This window comes from Borostomias antarcticus (genome assembly GCF_949987555.1).
Source record: "Borostomias antarcticus genome assembly, chromosome: 10".
NCBI classification, from domain to species: Eukaryota; Metazoa; Chordata; class Actinopteri; order Stomiiformes; family Stomiidae; genus Borostomias; species Borostomias antarcticus.
In genome coordinates, this window is record NC_140243.1 from 4,689,687 (window position 1) to 4,709,562 (window position 19,876).

Genomic DNA, 19,876 nt, shown 5'->3' on the forward strand with positions numbered 1-19,876 from the left:
CCTCCCTGGAGGGCGTTGGGTCAGAGGATTCCTCCCGGGCTGGACATTCTACTCGGAGAACAAAAGTGATACCCTGATCTGATTAGAGCTGACCACTTACCTATCCAGTTACCTAGGCAGCCAGAACTTCTGTAAAACAACTGTAAGTTGCTGCAATGACTGTGTTATGATACCGTGAGAAGTGACAGCATGAAGAATGCAGTGGAATTTAGCCAGTGCCCCACATCGCCCAACCAAACATGAGCGGCAAACATGGACAGCGTAACGTGAGCCAGGAAGACATCACTTTGCACAATTTTGCATTACTAAGAGTAATGACAGTGATGGAGGCTCCATTATTACGCATGCTGAATGCCTTGCTTGTAAAATCTGTTTTTTCATTGCCAATCATCAAGTCATTTCTCATGGAAGCGGCACATGATGAATAGCAGTGGGAGTAAAGCTATGTTGACAGACCACCTGTTTCCCCATCTGCCTTCTGTCCTTTCTACAGATGTGTGGACTGTATCATGGACCCGCCCGATACACACAGCGTATGTGTGTGTGTGTGTGAGGTTCCAAACTCATGGGTTCCTTTAAATCTCCATGTGAGTCCATGAGTCTACTACACATCAGTGTCTGCTCCAGACTAGTTCCCTCTTAATAGCCCTTAATAACCAGTGCAAAAGCAGTAAAATGATATACTGCAATATGATATGAAATCACTTTATTGCATTTTCAAGAGAGATATATTGAGACGTGTTCATTCCCAGCCATGCTGAGAGCCCTCTAGCAGCGTTCTACCTGTAAATTGAGAAATAACACACCTCGTTTACATGCTCCGATTGGGACAAGGAGACCCAAGATGACATGAAATATCCCAGCTGTGGAACATCGTAGAGGGAGGTGAAAATAGAAACCCCTTTCTGCATCCCGGCCCATTTCCCGTGCATTGGGGAGAAAGTGGGAGCGATGTTTTCCATCTGCGAGCGTTCCCACGTCTCCTGTTTTTGAGTAAACGTTTTTATTGGTCAGGGGTGCTGCAGCCATGGACGTATCCAGTGCAGATGCGGAGTCACTGGCAATAAAAGGGTGTGGAACCTGAGACTACCCAGACACACTCTGGTGGAGAGCGGCGAGGAGCAGACCAGAACCTGGTTTAATTAAAACAAAACGATGGACCAAGACAAAAACCCCGGAGTCGTGTTTCAAACATGAAAAAGGAAGCAAGGAGGATGAAAACCTGCGGTGCAACTGAGCCCCCCAGTCTGGAATGTGAGAGCTGTCCCCTAGTGTCCCCAGACATACCGTGTTGTCACCCGGAGGCCACCTACATAGTGTAGTGAGACCACCTGTCTGTGTACGTGTGTGTGCCTTCACCGATCTCCCCCCCCCTCCTCCAAGCATGTCCAGGTCAAGGATCCGCTTGAAATAGTGACCACCTGCCTGTTGTGTCCATATCAAAGCTGTCTGTGATCTCCCACAATTTCTAAATCTGTTGGCTATTTACTGCAGATGCTACAAGCCCATTAAAACCCTCTGTAGAGCAGACAGCCAGGACTACTGGAGGAGACAGTCACAACCTTTTGTTTGGCCGCCCACCAGCCTAACTCACTTATCCGGGTTGTTCTGCATTTTCCTCACAATTAGCTTGATTTAAAGATCAACTAAACGCATGCAGGTTGTTGTGAACTGCTGACCTTCTATTCCAGCAGGCCCTACTTCAAACATCCGCAAGTGGAAAGAGCAGCAAATCAGAGGAATTGGGCCAATAGAAAAGGATCAATTACAAAGAAGTGTCCAAATGGATCACACAGCCCAGGATGTGGCTGGTCAGACTGGTCAGGACACACATCATATAAATTAAGTCAGGCAACATCGTGCTCCATTAAAAGAAGCCTCTAACATGTTCTGTGGTGTGAAATGTTTGTACTGCGATATGTTGGCTCGAGAAACCTTCCGTCAGATCATGTCCATTACATATTAGACATTACACAGATGCCAGCCAATAGCAGGCTACAAATATCCTGATCATATAGCAGCATATGGATTTAAAAGCACTACAACCTCAATTTCAGCCACAGCGATGCCTGATCAGCTACATATTACAGCCTGATCTTGGACTCAACAATTTGACTCATAGTATATTATGGTAAAATGGTAAATGGACTACACTTATATAGCGCTTTTCCACCTTAGTGGCACTCAAAGCGCTTTACAATGGCCTCTCATTCACCCATACACACACACATTCACACACCAATGGCGGTAGCTGCCATGCAAGGTGTTAACCTGCTCATTGGGAGCAATTTTGGGGTTAGGTGTCTTGCTCAAGGACACTTCGACATGTGGACAGTCAGAGCTGGGATTCGAACCACTGACCCTTCAATCATTGAACAACCCGCTCTACCAACTGAGGTACAGCCGCCCCTATTATATACAAGTATACTATAACTTTTACAAATACCCTAAACCTTGACCTTATGACCTCAAATAAACCGAATCATGAGAACTTTGATGGGAAGACCTGCTGTGCACTGATTTCCTTATTCATTTGAAAGCTTTGAACAAAATTGCTCGTTTCCATGTCTCGCAGTAAAATCATTTATTATGAGGTGAAATAACTCAAACAGAGTAATAAACTGAAGCAGTTAACGTCACCATTTTAACATTGTTATTTTAAGCCCCACAGTCTCCTCTGGAGTGCAGTAAGATGTAAACTACACGCCAAATGTCATGTTTTCCACAGAGGTGAGAGCCACTGTGGGACTGGAGCTGTGTTGGTTTGAGCCAGTAGCTTGGTGTGGCTGACCTGATCTAACCGGCAGACCAAATGGTTGGGCTCCCTCCTTACTACAGGCAACAGGCGCTTCGATAGCTCTCCAACACCTCCAGAGCCAAAATGGTGACGTGTTTAACGATAGAATTGTAAAAATGGAAGCCTTTACCAATGGTAAATGGTAAATGGACTGCACTTTTATAGCGCTTTTCCACCTTAGCAGCACTCAAAGCACTTTACAATGGCCTCTCATTCACACACCAATGGCGACAGCTGCCATGCAAGGTGCTAACCTGCTCATTGGGAGCAATTTGGGGTTCAGTGTCTTGCTCAAGGACACTTCGACATGTGGACAGTCGGAGCTGGGATTCGAACCACTGACCCTTCGATCACTGAACGACCCGCTCTACCAACTGAGCTACAGCCGGCCCAATGAATAAGTAAGGCTATAGCATTGTGAGAACACACACGTTGAGGTTAAGCCAATTAGCATTACATTTTAGTAAGTTAAGTGTGTTACACAGTTAAAGTGTAACTATACTGCAAATGGAATCCTGTTCTTCATTGTGACCTTTGTGGCCTTTTAGCGGTAAATCGAGCTAATTTCCCCCTAATTGGATCAACTCCGCCATTGAAATTCTTGATATAGCTCCAACTTCTAGGTGCTCCGTCATTATCGGTGTATGAAGTAGGCCTACGCTGGCTGGAGGTAGGTGGTACTGCTTCACCTGTTAGCCATTCTTGAAAATAAAAACTCAATATGAAAAAGTTCTAAGTAGGAATACAGTTGGCCTTTAAGGTTGATCACATTGTGAGCCATAATTCTTTAACTACAGTAGTAATCTCCTTCCCGGGATGCTGTAGTTGGCAGCTGTGATGAGTTGACCTGTAAACATTCCTCACCCTGGACTTTTCCACACAAATATCCTGCGAAAGCTGCTCAGAACACATAGATGAGTCACCCCCTCTGTCATGTTTACCCCACTTCCCCATAAACAGCCTGTTTATTGACCCTCCTTATAAAAAAGGGAACAGTTTACAGACCTCAGAAGTGGGACGAAATATGTTGCTAAAGTTAAGATTCTCTCTCTGATAATGTGTACTGTACCCAGTACATGGATGGGGGGGTAATAGATAAACACAAACCAATATAAACATTTTCGGCTGAGAAAGCGACCCAGTTAGACTTTCAGGTGAACACTTTCTGGGACTCTCAAGTTTCATGTATCTCATTAAAATACAACAGTGAGTTATGAAATACAGCATGTCATGAACCGTTTTTATTTCACTTGTCAAATCATCTGGACAATTCATGTGTATTGAGTGACTATAAGATATACACGAATGCTTTGGCTTGTGCATATGAACAGCAAAAGGTCCATGATCCATCAACAACAGAAAATAGCTGAGTCATGTACCGTTCGCAAACATACATACTGTAAGAACCTTTCCAAAATACGTTCAGTATCGCAAAATGAACAAATAAAAGATTAAAAGTTATTTTTGTGATAAGGCTTATATTGAGCTGTATCCGCAGTAACACTGAGTATATTTGAAGGCCAGCTGCTACAGGAGTTTAGAGCGTGATCACGTTGTGTTTGGGAAGCACACTTATGGACAGAACACAGCACAAACAAAGCTCTCCGTCCAAAGAGAACTCTAAAACGAGGAGGCCTCGGCGGTTTCACCAAAATAAATATGTTTTTTGAAAAGGGAGGGAGTCACCCCCCCCTTTTTCTCAGTACTGAGCAAAACAAGAATTAAGGAGATCAAAGGAATCTCTCAATGTAAATAACTTTTTTTTTTTTAAACGTAAAAGGGGGAAGCAGGGTGTGGGACTGAAGGCCAGCACCTGCCCTGGTCTTCCTGGGGGCAGCAGGGTGTGGGGCTAAAGGCCCCAGGTCTTCCAGGGGGCAGCAGGGTGTGGGGCTAAAGACCCCAGGTCTTCCAGGGGGCAGCAGGGTGTGGGGCTAAAGACCCCAGGTCTTCCAGGGGGCAGCAGGGTGTGGGGCTAAAGGCCCCAGGTCTTCCTGGGGGCAGCAGGGTGTGGGGCTAAAGGCCCCAGGTCTTCCTGGGGGCAGCAGGGTGTGGGGCTAAAGACCCCAGGTCTTCCAGGGGGCAGCAGGGTGTGGGGCTAAAGACCCCAGGTCTTCCAGGGGGCAGCAGGGTGTGGGGCTAAAGACCCCAGGTCTTCCAGGGGGCAGCAGGGTGTGGGGCTAAAGGCCCCAGGTCTTCCAGGGGGCAGCAGGGTGTGGGGCTAAAGGCCCTTGTCTTCCTGGGGGGCAGCAGGGTGTGGGGCACATCACTACCTGGACGGAAACAGTCCTACAGTACACAGCGCGTATTATGAAGTAGGTGGGAGGGAGGGGCACTGCAGCCGATACGTGACTAGAATAAATAATGAACAGAAGAACAGAACCGTTCCTGTGAATACATTCAAGTGTGTGAGCAGAAGGAACACGTCCTCTGGAGGTGTTCTTGGCGCGGCGTCTCGACGCCGAAACGTCCCGCGTCTCCCGTCAGCCGTCGCTCTCTCACCTGGTCAGAGAGACGCTAGAGAGAGCTGCCGGGGGGAAAAGGGTCGGGGGGGGGGGGTGTTCCCTGTATTTGTCCAGGGAGGGGGAGGACTCCTCCCACCTCTCTCCTCTGTCAGAGGAACCCCCCCCCCCCCCCCCACCCCACCCCAACTCCGGGCTGCGGGGGTTGCCGCCGCGGGCGCAGGCTGTGGAGGAGGAGGACGGAGCAGCGTCGGGGTCCCGACGTCTCTCCTCCTCGTCCTCTCTGAGAGGCGCGGTGGACGGAGGAGGCTAGCGCAGATCCGGGCCGGTCCTCAGCACGCTGGGCCGCAGATCCCTCGGGTCAGGTCCCGGATGACCCCGGCCTTCACCAGCTTGATCAGGAACTCCTTCTCTTTGGAGATGTTGTGAGTCCAGGACTGTGGGGGCGGGACGGGAGGGTGATGAAGAGGAGGAGGAGGAGGAGGAGGAGGAGGAGGGAGGACATATTGTGGGAGTGGGAGAGGCAAAGGAGAGACAAGAGGGAATAATTGAGAACTTTCACATGAGAAGGAGCAGGGGAAGCATGGCATCCATTCCCACACCGTTCCTTTCAACTTTCTCTCAAAGAGACTCTCTCTCGGCTCAGTGGCACAAACAGACGCATAAAAGCGGGTCTAAAGCAAACAGCCTCGACGGTGAGCCTATTGTGTTGTCAAAAAGCAGTGTGCTCCACACACAGAGCTGCCCCCGAAAAACGTGGGATGAATGAGTGAGAGTACTGGCTTACTGCACGCCACGGCGCTGAGGGCTGAGGTTAAACCACTTCCAACGCAGGCCGCTCGACACAAAAGCAGGAAAAAGCCGCGTAGCTGCTTTATTGGCTCGGCTTTACAGGTCGCCAGCAGGAATGTGAGGACAACCAGTCGCTGACAAGCACAGAGATGTCTGTGGGAAAGAGACCTGACTGTGTGGATGCAGGGAGACAAAATGGTGAGGAAGTGTTGGGAAACTACTACATGCCTCAGAGGAGCAGCCTCAGAGGGGCAGCCTCAGAGGAGCAGCCTCAGAGGGGCAGCCTCAGAGGAGCAGCCTCAGAGGGGTAGCCTCAGAGGGGCAGCCTCAGAGGAGCAGCCTCAGAGGGGCAGCCTCAGAGGGGCAGCCTCAGAGGGGCAGCCTCAGAGGAGCAGCCTCGCCGCAGTTCTGCTAACGGAGGGGTCGTTGTCGAGTCGTAAAGTGCGCCTGTAACCCCGCCCTTTAAATCATCCCCACCCAATAGAACTGCCACGTGAAAGGCCATGTGACTCGCTGTACAGGAGAGAGAGTGCGCACGTCAGGTAGAGCTGGCTCGGGTCGGACGCCCGCGGGGGGACGGCCGAGTGACCGGCAGCTCAGAGCGGAGGACAGATGCCAGAGTGACGGGAGCTCGGCGCGCTTCCGCCCGCTTCTGACTGCGGCCGTCTGTGGCCCTCCCGCTCTCTCTCTCTCTCTCTCTCCCTCTCCCTCTCTCTCTCTCTCCCTCTCTCTCCCTCCCTCCCTCCCTCCCTCTCTGGTCTGTGCAGGTGCTCCGCCCCCCCAGGGCTTCTCTATGAGAGGAAGTCAGGCAGGGATCAGACAGGCCTCTCCTTCATTCTGCGCCTTGCCTTGGCTCACACTTACTCCTCGATATTATCTACGCAAAGAATGCAGGAGCAGCCTCCCTCCCGGGATTTCACGCCGGTCTTTGTCGGGTCTTGTCTCATTTTGGTCTGATTGATCGGTTTTGATCTCGTCGTGGGGAGCCAACGATAGGGCGCACGGTGCTACGCGGTTACCGCTGCGTGCGGGCAACGAAGGCGGCGCCCTACGACCGGACCCGAGGCGGGGTGTCTGGGCTCTGAGGCCTCCCGCTGGCTCTGGGTCACACGACCACAGCTCAATTATACATGTGGGGGGCTGGCGGGGGGGCGGGGGCGGGACTGACACGGCTCTGTGTCTCCGCAAAAACTGAAACACAAGTCGGCAGCAGTCTGCAGAGAGCGCACGCTGACACCCGGGTCGGAGGCGGGGATCGCATGTCGGCCTGACGTGCCTCTCCGCTAAGCGGGATTTATGGGGCGGGACCAGCGCTGTGTACTTAAACAGTGTATTGGACACTGGAGGCAGCACTTGCGGTTGTGCCCGTTTCATAAACTAGCGCCCGCAAACTCCTGAACACTTGACTCTCTCTCTACACGTCTCAGTCCCCCCGGCCCCCCGCCGACGGGGGAGAGAGAGAGAGAGAGAGAGAGAGAGGGAGAGAGAGAGAGAGAGAGAGAGAGAGAGAGAGTGAGAGAGAGAGTGTTTTAAATAAGGACAGAAAGGTCACTATAAACTTCCCTTTGGGAGCGTAAACGTGGAAAGCTAAACAGAGGCATGTCGGTTGACAGCTCAATGGGAGACAGAGGCACACCCTAAGGCCGGGAATGCTAACACACACTGGCCCCGGAACGGTCCGTGGCTCCATGTGAACTTTGAGTGGGCGGATGTCCCAGTAAGGGTACAGAGAACAGCCGAATCTGGGGCACACAATCAGCTGACCGCGCTGAGTCACCCTGTCCAGCCTTGGGGATTCCCTAGTATGGGTGTTTCTCACAGGTCAGACCCATGAGAGTTCTTTCGCTGACACACTACGGAAGCGACGCTAACTATGTTAGCGCATGCTGCGGATCTCTCTATGGGTCTGGGACAGAAATCTGGTGCTCAAATGCTGGCGATTCATGGGTAGCGCCGGAATAACCAATCAGTAATGACTTTCACGATCAGTTCCCACCGATAGATATGCCCCGCCCATCTAACCTGTGCTGGCGTCTCTCATTTGCTGCTACGACCTGTCACTCTTTCAATTTTGATCCAGATCTGAGACTGCCTGGATGTAGCCAAACATCCAACACCTTCTCACAGTTATGTACCCCGGTTTCATTGGAAACCTTTCACAATTACTGTGCCTGGGTCAAATTATTCAGGTCACTTTGTCCCTCCGGTTTTAAGAGACATTTACTCCATAAGTACTCCTCCCAATGTAGTTCCCCCGACCCCCGACCCCAGGACATATCCATCAGTTCCTCTTAATGAGGCCGTATGGATGATAACGGGATGAGGAAACAGGGAGTATTAGTCTGGCGTGGACTGTGAACATGTGGGTAAGAGGTGAGCTACTCACTAGAGATCATGACACACCCCTAATCACATGACACACCCCTAATCTCATAGTTAACAATCAGGCGGACAGCTTATACAACCTCCCCAAGTTTTCCATTATTTCAGCAGGAATGGAATCTCTGATATACTGGTCGGTCAACGTGACTAAACGGGCGGATTAATTGGCAGCCGGTCATAACAACCTTCCTCTCATTAAGCGGGATAATTAATGCGTGATGCCATGTGTGCGTGCGGAGGGGGGAGGACGGTGTCGTCTCGCCGGTACCTCTTTGATGGCCGACATCCTGATCTTCTCGTAGTAGTGCAGGGGGGCGTGCGGCGTGCTCATGTTGTAGCCGAACCCCGCCACCGCCACCTCGTCGCAATTATGGAGCGCCATTGTTATGGCGACCGTCCCCAGTGTCGGAATGTTCTGGAAAACAAACGAGACGAGTCTTCACAAAGGGACAGTAGAACGCTGTAGGTGGACTGAGGAGAAGGAACAATGGGGAACAATGGGGAAATTTGAAAGGTTACGAAAACAGAAGTCACGGAACAGTCTGAAAGAACAAAGTCATGGCTCATTAAGACTAAGGAAACATGTATATTTATTTTCTTAACAGAGAGAGGGAGAGGCAGATCTCTGCCTCTCCGAGCAGCTCTAACTCCCTCTCTCTCTCTCTCTCTCTCTCTCTCATTCTCTCTCTCTCTCTCTCTCTCTATCGGCTCCTCTTAACAGAGACAGCTGGGTGCCCGGGACCAGTGAGAAACTTATCAGCCGGGCATCTGAGGCGGTGTTGAGGTTTATCTGTGGTGCTGAAGGTCTTACGCACTCGGCCTGACAGACGCGGCGGTGGCGGGCGGGCGGCCTGGCGGCCGGCAGGTTAATGGCGAGAGGCTTATCGTCCGGGGCCCTGGTGAGTGACAGGCCTAATCCCACTAGCGGCGGCGTTCCGCTGGCTGGCTGATAAGACGGGTCTGACGCTCCACATCTCCACGTCCCAACGCACGCTCTCTCTCCCTCTCTGTTCAGAGGCACGGCCTCCACAGCGGAGGTCCAACACGGGAGGCTGCGTGTGTGTGTGTGTGTGTGTGTGTGTGTGTGTGTACACAGTGTTCTGGCCTCACTTACGCTGTTGTTCATCCATCCTGGGCTTTGATCAGAAACACAGCAGCTCACACCGAGTCTGACCTTCAATCAGTGGGAGTCACTGCGGGCGCCGTCTACCAAGGTCTGTACCGGATGCTGACGTCTGTACGCCGGCCAGACTTGCAGGATTTCAACTTGGGGTTGGGGGTGGGGTAGGGGGGGGTGGCGCCAATTCCGAGCACGTTTTAAAATGCCACCCCTCGTGACTCACCGGCGGAGTGCACCTTAATTCCAGAGATGTTGAGGCGAGGCTGTGTTAGTCACACCCAGACGGTAATCGTGTTTGTTCTCCCGTCTGGTTTCTGGCCCTGCGGAGCCGCCGGGGCACCTGGCGGTTCTGCTGAGCGTTCGGGCCGACGCGCCTGATACGAGCCGACAGACGCTACGGAGCGCGTCACAGGGCTTCCCTCCCGGCCTGTTACCTCACACTTACCACACACAGGGCTTCCCTCCCGGCCTGTTACCTCACACTTACCACACACAGGGCTTCCCTCCCGGCCTGTTACCTCACACTTACCACACACAGGGCTTCCCTCCCGGCCTGTTACCTCACGCTTACCACACACAGGGCTTCCCTCCCGGCCTGTTACCTCACGCTTACCACACACAGGGCTTCCCTCCCGGCCTGTTACCTCACACTTACCGTTACCGTCTGTGTGAAACAGCTGACTGTTGTTGCTCGCATTTTCTCGGACGCAAATTATAGCCAGGACCGTGCAACGCAGGTATAAACCAGTACTTCATTGACCGTTTCATGGCGCTTGGTTATTCAGTACAGCTTGCTTGTGAAGTAGGGCAGGGTATTGGCAAGGGCCTCACGATACGATGCGTATTACGATACATGGGTCATGATATGATACGTATTGTAAGGGTAAAAATTAGTTCTGTACGATGTTACAATAAGAAGACAAGGGCTTGGGGTCACAGAGAGGTTTGGAGGATGTGTGTGTGTTTGGAAAGGGGGGCTAAGTGGCTTGGTAAGCTGGTTATCTTTACAACCAGGGTGGTATGGAAAGGGCAGCCCCAAAGATCTATGTCCTGGGAACTTTACAACATAATACTGTACCTGGGACCTGGAGTGTCCATCTATGTCTAGGTTTTAAGTCTTTTATTACGTCCAGATTTATGGACAGGAAACGGGGAGTTGCACATCTTCTGGTTTAAGTGTAAGACACAGATTGCACTGGGATCAAGTCATGTGAAGTGGGGTGTGTTTGGTTCGGGTCATGTGAAGCGGGGTGTGTGTTTGGTTCGGGTCATGTGAAGCGGGGTGTGTTTGGTTTGGGTCATGTGAAGCGGGGTGTGTGTTTGGTTCAGGTCATGTGAAGCGGGGGGTGCATTTGGTTCGGGTCATGTGAAGCGGGGGGTGCGTTTGGTTCGGGTCATGTGAACCAGGGTGTGTGTTTGGTTCTGGTCATGTGAAGCGGGGGGTGTGTTTGGTTCGGGTCATGTGAACCAGGGGGTGTGTTTGGTTCGGGTCATGTGAAGGGGGGGGTGCATTTGGTTCGGGTCATGTGAAGCGGGGGGTGTGTTTGGTTCGGGTCATGTGAACCGGGGGGTGCATTTGGTTCAGGTCATGTGAAGCGGGGGGTGCATTTGGTTCGGGTCATGTGAAGCGGGGGGTGCATTTGGTTCGGGTCATGTGAAGCGGGGGGTGCGTTTGGTTCGGGTCATGTGCGCCAGACTCTCACCCCTCTGCCCATCTGTCCGTTGTTGTGCGGCAGGCCGATGAACCTGAAGGCCGCCTCCTGGATGAAGTAGGGGTTGAGGACGCGCATCTCGGCAGGCTCTCTGGGGACGTGGCGGGCGACCGACTTCCAGAAACCATCCGTGCTACGCTGAGAAAGACAAAGAGAGAGGATAGAGAGAAACAACGAAAAAAAAAAACAGAAACAGATTAAGAGAAAGCGATTAGAATGGTATGGGAAAAAAGTGTACCAGCCGCGATTGCAAATGAGCGAGAACTCCAGTAATACATCTCCTTTACTAGAACAACGTGACCTCTGTTGGTGGTCTCTGGTGCACTCTAGTCTTCCCACCCTCCGACCGGCGCATATCAATTACCGGGCCGCTCGGCCAGATCACCTCCACATCGCCTCTCCCGTCCCGACCCATGATTAGTCACTCTTGGGCCCAGAACTGGCCAAGTGAGAGCTGATGCTAAACAGTTGGTCATTGGATTTAATGGAAGTCACCTGTGCAAATAAGCCGGTGGGGCCTTTGATATTCCCGTATAAAGGGTGACCATAAAACATGGCGATTGGCTTTGAGCTGCTCTGGCTGTGTGCCAAGGGCACGGCCAGACAGGACCCACCTCTCTCTGGCAGACAGGTTCGGTATGAAGGGCCTCTCTGACAGGGTTGCCTACATCAGAGCAGCAGTCTGAGCCGCCACTGGGACAACCCGTGCCCTGGTCAGGATCAAATGTCAGCGGTCTCATTCAGTCAACCAGCTCCAATCAATACAACGCACAATGTTCTTGTTGAGGCCAAGTTGAGCTAAGATGACTCACTCAGTCCTGTCAGTTACATACGGTTCAGTTTTTGAGTCCAGAGGTGGTGGATGTTGTAGCCAAAAGCTTTTCTACGAGACAGCCACTTCCAGCAGCTCCACAGCGCTGAGCAGACACTTCATAAAGGTGTTCTTTAGGAGCACAGGGTCGTTTAGGGAGCGCTGTGACTTTGATGGGCCATGAGGGGGGATTTTATGAGCTTAGAGTTTATAAAAGGCCAGCAGAGAAGACATCATTTACACACCAGCGGACCACAGGCCACAGAGTTCTCCAGTCAAGGGGCCGCTCAGCTGTCTCCAGAACACCACAAGTACAATAATCTCCACCACCTTATTGGTATTAAGGGAACCTTTGGGTTTCGGTTTCACAGAGAAGGAGAGAGATCTGGCAGGATTTAAAATACACACTGTCCAAACAGAATCAACATTTTATTTTGGCCTCAGGCCTTGCTTTTTTATTTGAGGTTCTCAAATGAAGAGAGGCGTCAGACGACACTTTGCTCTGCCTGACGTTTTCTGCTCATAATGAGGTGCTAAAGTGTCATGGAATTACAGCTATCGGAACCAGATGTGATTTAATGACGCACGGAACCACCATCTTGCTCTCCGATCTGGTCAGTCTGTCTGGCCAGACAAACAAATGCAACAATAGGTGAGGTAAAACATGGATTAGGAGGATTTGAGGGTAGGGGGGGATATGCAAACTAGGCGGTGGAAAATTTGAAGGAAGTTCAAACGGCCCAGTGATAGCAATACTCCGAGACGAGGAATGGAGTGGAATTAAAAACACCGATGCAAAACAAGAGCAGCAAACAAGGCCGCGCAGGGAAGGAAGACCCTGTATCAATATACCTGGGGCCATTAGGGTAATTACCAGAGGCCTGCTGCGCATTCCTCATGGCTCTGTAGGGGCCGGTTACTGGGATACCCGTGGCTGCGGCGCCCAGGGCGCTCAGGTATGTGTGGCCCGGAGCAGGTAGAAACCACACAGCGATGGTATGAGCTGCTAGCGTAGCCTAGCACTGTCGCTCTGCTGCTCCGCACGACACCGCGAGCTCTTCACTTAAAAAACCCCCACTGGTAACCGTCTGACTGGAACCATTTTGCTCACTAACGGAAACGGGAAACACCTCTGGCGCAGCGGAACAGTGGGCAGAGATGGTTAGAGGGAGGAAACTCATCTGGACTGGCCAGGGTGGACCAGGCAGCCCGCTGTGGTAAATTCCTCTTGGTCGGAACAGAATTGTTAACATATAGCACATGTTCTGATGGGGCAGCCTTTGTCTGTGGAGAACAGTGGGGCTTGAGTTGTCCCACTCATGGCGAGTAGGCCATGATGAGTGTAATTTGTGCTCCAATAGCACAATGCAAGCACTCAGTCTCTGCCTCTGCACTGGTCTTATCTATGTACCATCAGTCTCATGCCAGCCAACACTCATACCCCATTCATAACCAGTGGCATGTGTGTGTGTGTGTGTGTGTGTATGCAATGGTCTGGTAATTCAGCCTAGCTATAGTGGGGGGAGTAGCAACTTGATCTCCCATTCTAAAAGCTTGTGAATGAGGATGGTGCGTCTCAAAGGCCTCCCTACCCCCTTAACACCGTATCGTTCAGTCCGTGTCAGTTTCAAACGTTAAGCCTGTCCTCTAAAGCCATCTTTAAATTATTATCACTACAAAATACATTACCTGTCCATTGTACTCATGAACAGTACAGAGTAAACCTCTTCTGCAGGGTAAACGCACTATTGACAACATTTTGTGCCAACGCGACTGACGATCCCTTGGAAGACAACGGGCAAATAAAAGCGTTTTATGGCTTTCTTGAGAAGGTTGGTCGGTCTTGTTAACGCGTGTCAATAAAGGAGCGAAGAGGAACGCCGGCGCGGACGTTGCGGCCGGCTGACTCCGCGGTGTCTCCGCCCGGTCGGCCCCGCCTGTCACTGGGTGGAAAGTGATCCGTGGCCGGGCGGGCGGAGGAGGAGGAGGAGGAGGACCACCCCGGAGGGATCCGCTGTCTCCTGACAGGTCAGGTGAGTCCGGGTCTCCCTCACCGCACCGAGCGTGCCGCTCTGCCTCCCGATGCGCGCACACACACACACACACACACACACACACACACGCACACACACACACACACACACACACACACACACACACACACACACACACACACACACACACACGCACACAGAGCTACGGCTGCTCTCTGACGCGCATCGGACCTGACTTCCCTCGTCGACCCCCCCCCACCCCCACCAGGAGAGGACTCTGACAAAAAAAAATCTGATTTTGAGTACCAAGCAACTGAGTTAAGCCTAGTTTATACTGTGTATGGGACAGGCTATGGCGCATACACACATATAGTATAACACAGTACGTTAGTCCTAATTTATACTGTGTTATGTTGTCTAGGAGGACAGGGTCAACAAAACTGCCAACGAGGAGGACAGGGCCAACGGCTGCTCACACAAGTCGGACTTCAGAAGGTAAAAACACTATAAGCGGCGGAATAGACAAATTACACAAGAGACAGAGGAATTTCAGATTAGGTGTGTGATTCATCGGGTTTTTATTTTCCATCCTATGAGTCAGGCTTTTTTAAATGTTGTATTTACTAGGCTGTAGTCTCATCACCAGCCAGGCTGACGGCCGTGCTATTTGTGCCCGCTTGGGAGACGGGAGAGCGCTTGACCCCTGGGGGCGATCTGCCGCTCTGTTTTCGGAGGGAGAGGAGAACGATGAATGGAGGGAGGGGTGTGGGGGGGGGCAGGTATGCTGTGGCTCGGACCGTAGGAATGTGTTCTATTCCCACTCAACCGTGCAGAGCCACAGTGACTGTAACCGGGAGCCATTTCTCAGCGAGGAAAATCCTTTTCAGACTCTCTCTCCGCGAGGCGACCTTGGAACGCTGCGTTGACCTTGGGGGCCGATAATAAACATTTCAAATAAGCGGGGAAGAATGGATTACCGTACGCGTGGTGATTATCACACACTCAAGATAGGCGAGGTGCATTATCTTTTGTGTTGTATCTGTTGAAACGCAGAGAAATCCCACAAGAACACGCCATTAGTCACTCATCCTTTCAGTCTTATTGTGTGTGTGTGTGTGTGTGTGTCTATGCGTACATACTCATGCGTCTCAGACTGCTTGCTGTAACAGTCGAAAAAGACTGATGTTTACAAATACAGCTCCTCTCTTCCCCTCCCACCACCCTCTCAATGGCATATGGGGAGTCTAATACATAATGTAGTGCTGAGCAGCAGTGGTAAGAGCTACAGTATACAGTACGTCGTAGACATTATGGATAGAGTTCCAGTCAGAACGCTCAGGTTCTCCAGGCAGCATTATCCGATACTTGTGTGTCAAAATGTTGACAAAGTCAATTAATGTTGACAAAGTCATGCAATGTTGCTGTGCTCAGTTTCAGCTGAGCAGGAAGACGGGGGTACGTTGTTACATACTGTACACACAGCCTCAGAGAATGTAGTATGGCCTTGAGTCTCATATGCTGCTGTAATGGAAGCCGCCTCTGCTATGGACTTTAAGAAGGGGGGCCTAGATATCCAACAGGGCACTTTGGTTAATTCTCAGATAACAGAGAGAGTGAGAGAGAAAGAGAGAGAGCAGGGGAGAGAGAGCGAGAAGGGGAGAGAGAGAGAGAGATCAGGGGGGAGAGAGGGAGAGGCAGTGAGAGAAAGAGAGAGAGTGGAGGGGAGAGAGAGAGGGAGAGACAGAGAGAGAGAAAGAAAGAGAGAGATCAGGGGGGGAGAGGGAGAGAGACAGAGAGAGTGAGAGAAAGAGAGAGTGGAGGGGAGAGAGAGAGAGGGAGAAACAGAGAGAGAGAGAGAGAGCGGGGAAAGAGTCAGAGAGACAGAGAGAGAGAGACATCAGGGGGGAGAGAGACAGAGAGAGAGAGAGAAAGAGAGAGAGGGGAGAGAGAGAGGGAGAGACAGAGAGAGAGAGAGCGTCAGAGATGCATTAACCTCCTTCATTTTCTACTTAAAGAGATAAGGAGAGTCCATTCACCTACAGACAAGCCAATTAAGCAGATCATTGAATAGCTGTCGTTCACCCGGGAAAGAGGAATACTACACTGTCTGGCAGGCAAAGACTGCTGCTGCGGCTCTGACCAGATTACACGGTCAGTCCAGAGACTGATATACGCTTTTATTTTATTTAATGCAAGCTGTCTTGAACCCTTTATGTCAAATGAAAAAGGGCTGCTGGAGCTCATTGCTTCATATGCTTAGGGAATTGCCTTAGACAGTCCCATGTTCTCAGTACCAACATTGTGGGACAGCCAGTCAGCTTTGCTTGGCTAAATAACAAGATGGCCAATCACTGATAGACTCAGACAGCATGCATGTGTCCCTGGAACTTTACATCATGCAGGCTGAATATTCCACATACAATTCAGTAGGCTTACATGGTTCAACAACACCAATTCAAAGCGTGAGTTAGATTGTCCAATATGCTCTGAAACGTCTTAGATGACTGCTACCAATACAAGGATGGCCATAGAACATCCACAGTTCCCGTATAGGACAGGTAATGTGTTTGCAAGAGGGGCAGCTTGTAGCACACCCAGATATTTACTAGAATGACTAACAGGTGCATGTGTTTCATTGCGTTCTGCCCGAGGACTCTCCCCTAACCTCCCACTGCCCTCTGCTGGTTAGCCTCAGCTGCCTTACCAGTTTCTCCTTGAAGATCAAGCTCCTGAGCCACCTGAAGTCCTGGGCTTTGAAGGCGGACAGCACGAAGAGGGAGTCGGCCTCGTAGCGCTCCGTCTTCTGAATGGCCCCCTCCGGGTAGGTAATGCGCATGGTGGTCTTGGAGCCCACGTCCTTCTCAAAGCCTCTCACCGGGGCCTCGTTCAGCCTGCAACACACACACACACACACACGGGCGGGTCAGCCTGGAGCCGGGCTGACGTTGGCCAGGGCCGCGATGCGGCCGCCACACACACACGGGAGCCGTGGCGCTCCGCCACTGACCTCGCCACCACGTCGTACCGGTCGATCGCCCGGCCCAGGGACCTGTTGGTGAGGATGCCGCCGTTCCCCAGGATGACGCACTTCTTACAGCTCAGCCTTGGGGGAGCGAGAGGAGAGAAGAAACAGCCGTAAAACTGGCCGACGTCCCGGGAGCTGCCGAGCGCCGCGGAGGCTGTGTCCAGACGGGGAACGTGAGTCGCTTTGATTAATTTCGTGCTAATCTGATATGTCGGTGCGCTATCAGGCCCACTGACAGCCTGATGTAGTGGAGAGTGTGACCTCTGTTTAGACTGAGTTCTACATTCCAGGTGGAAAAATAAACACGGTTCTAATTTCTTCGGCCCAGTTGATGAAATCAAGTCGGCATATTCTGGTGGTTGTGGAAAGGATCAGGGCCTTAAAAAGTGAAATCTAAAAACTAGAAACATTTGATACCAGTCTGCCGTGATTAATCCATTAATCTTTATGTTGAGGACGCCGATCGAGCGTGATTTATTCAACAGAACATGCAGGACTGTGAGAAAGGCTCTTGAGGCTGTACACTAGTGCGTACATTATTAGATTCCTTTCTGGGTGTTCTTGAGATGCAGTCGCCAATCTATAAATAACTCCAGAGTTCCCAGCCTGTTGGCATGTGATACACAGTACGCTGCAATGGTGGATGAGAGACTCACTAGCCACGAGTGCGGCCAACATACCTGTCCAGTTCGGCGCCCAGGCCGTAGCTCTTAGTGGCGGTCAAAATAATATCTAGGATCTTTTCTGTGGAGAGACAAGAGAAGAACATGAGCTGAAGATGAAGGCGAGAGTGAGGCCTTCTCTTCCACATACCAGCCAGCAGCATCACCTCTGCCGGCAGATGAAGGTGGCGCTAGACGGGGAGATGAAGGTGGCGCTAGACGGGGACTACGGCCGGTGATAAATGGAGTAGCGGACCTGGAGCCAGAGGCTGGGTGGGCTCACTAGAGGCTGCCTGAACACTTCTTCATGTTATACAACCAGTCAGAGACGGGCGGCCAGGGGGGGGGGCGGGGGCAGCAGGGCCTCTCACACGGACCCGTCTACCTCCTAGACCGGAGACATGTATACAGCCGGAGACACCCAGGGGGCGGAAAGCACGGAGACATACCCTGGGAGAAGAACAGCGTTTTTTAAACAACACATTCTCCGGCTTGACGCGAGCCATCCTCGGGAACCCCGTGGGAATGAGGTTTTGCGTCACAGAGACGTTTTCTCCCGGGCTGAGATTCCCTGGTTCCTCACGGACACAGCGGAGCCCGGCCCATCTCTCGGATATCCAGAAAGACAGAGTATTTACACTTGCCCCGCACTAATGACCATCAAACTGTCCATAATTGCAAAACCAATTATATTCTCCTAATGAAATCGCCCGATCTCTCATTTGTCGTGAGATCGAAAGACCAAAACAAATTAAGTGCGTAGTAGTTGCGAGCTGTAATTCATTACCAAGAACCCAGAGCATCAATTCCTATTGGGGAACTTGGGTGTCCCGGATTCTCTGATGAAAATAAACAAAATCTTTGTCTGGTCTAAAATGACATGCTCTTCTGATCTGTGACTAATGGTGGTGAAGTTGGAGGGAAAACACGCCGTTGACTTGTGGAAAGACAGTTTAATCAGGCTGGAGGGGAAGTTAAAAGGCTTGGCTCTCTCTCTCTAGAGCCAAACCAGCAGGCTGAACTCATAGAAGGATACCATCTGTATGGGTGTGGCATCCACATATCTGGAGGAGAGACCACTGTGACTGCGAAGGGCTCTAGATCTGCCCATCCGCCCGCCTTGGCAACCACCATCAGGAGACGGCTTTTGTTGCCACTTACGCCCCAAAGCAGATTGGGGAAACCACATGTGAGGGACGATGCCCTACACGCAACTGCCCTACAAAAGCAAGAGAAAGCGAACAAAACAAGTCGGAGTGGAGGTTTTTTGGGCATCCTGCGTTGGCCCACGAGGGTCGTCATACCACACTGATGATCTGATGCTGTGCTTGAAACACAGGCTACATAGAAGCTAGCCATTCCAGCGTTATTATGCATCTGGAAGGCACACTGTATCGGCTTACTGTATCGCTGGGAATGGGTTTAGAAAGACATGAGTGGGGGCAGATTGATGATTAATAGCCTTTCCCCTGCGATGGTCTTGATAAAGCCAGGATTTCCACTCTTCCACAGGCCCATGTCCCAGCCTCGTCCCAGCCTCGGCCTCCGCCGTCTCTCCACTGACCCCGATCTCCAGCCAGCCTCTGCTCCCAGGACCACTCGCTCTCTCATAGGTGCTTTTTCACACAGCCAGCGGGGAAGAAATCAAAGGAACCCGATAGCTCTTTTCCTTTCTAAGATGGAAGGGAGGGGGAACTAACCATCGTAATTCAATAGCGATCAAACCCTAGTATTTAGTTACTAAATACCAAACCAACCAATCATTGCGGAACATACCTTGCGATTTTATTCCAAAAGGAGGGAAGAAATTGCCGATCCTGGAGAACCGTTTAAAGTTTGGGTCAAGGAACATGGGTGCTGGTTTGGTAAACCTGTAAGACGCAGGTAAGATACAATAAGTGAGAGAACTGACTTCCCATGAATATAAAATTCTCCCAAACCCCTCAGAGCCCTCGTGTGTAGGGAGGAGATGCACTGATTAACGGAGAGAAGGCTTTTGAGGATTAGTTTGAGATGTCTGTGGTTTGTGTCTCAGCTAATCCACTGTCTGCGCTCTGTCTTCATCAGCACTGGGAAGACCACGTAGACAACCTCTATGAAGACAGGTAGAGGGTGGAGGAGA

General features: G+C 51.3%; 1 protein-coding gene across 3 annotated transcripts in view; it reads right to left on the minus strand.

Moving 5' to 3' along the window:
- Window positions 1–5,453: 5,453 nt before the first annotated feature.
- The window catches only part of st3gal3a (ST3 beta-galactoside alpha-2,3-sialyltransferase 3a), a 28,597-nt gene continuing 14,174 nt past the window's right edge, over window positions 5,454–19,876 (minus strand). For 2 of the 3 annotated variants that reach the window (XM_084444429.1, XM_084444431.1), the window contains 7 exons: window positions 19,531–19,625; window positions 17,773–17,836; window positions 17,075–17,170; window positions 16,772–16,958; window positions 11,254–11,400; window positions 8,699–8,845; window positions 5,454–5,693 (listed from right to left, as the gene is read on the minus strand). In XM_084444429.1, the coding sequence (XP_084300555.1) occupies window positions 5,589–5,693; window positions 8,699–8,845; window positions 11,254–11,400; window positions 16,772–16,958; window positions 17,075–17,170; window positions 17,773–17,836; window positions 19,531–19,625 (841 nt within the window). In that variant the 3' untranslated portion in view covers window positions 5,454–5,588. The remainder of the gene's footprint in view (window positions 5,694–8,698; window positions 8,846–11,253; window positions 11,401–16,771; window positions 16,959–17,074; window positions 17,171–17,772; window positions 17,837–19,530; window positions 19,626–19,876) is intronic. The other variant, XM_084444430.1, reaches the window with a different exon arrangement.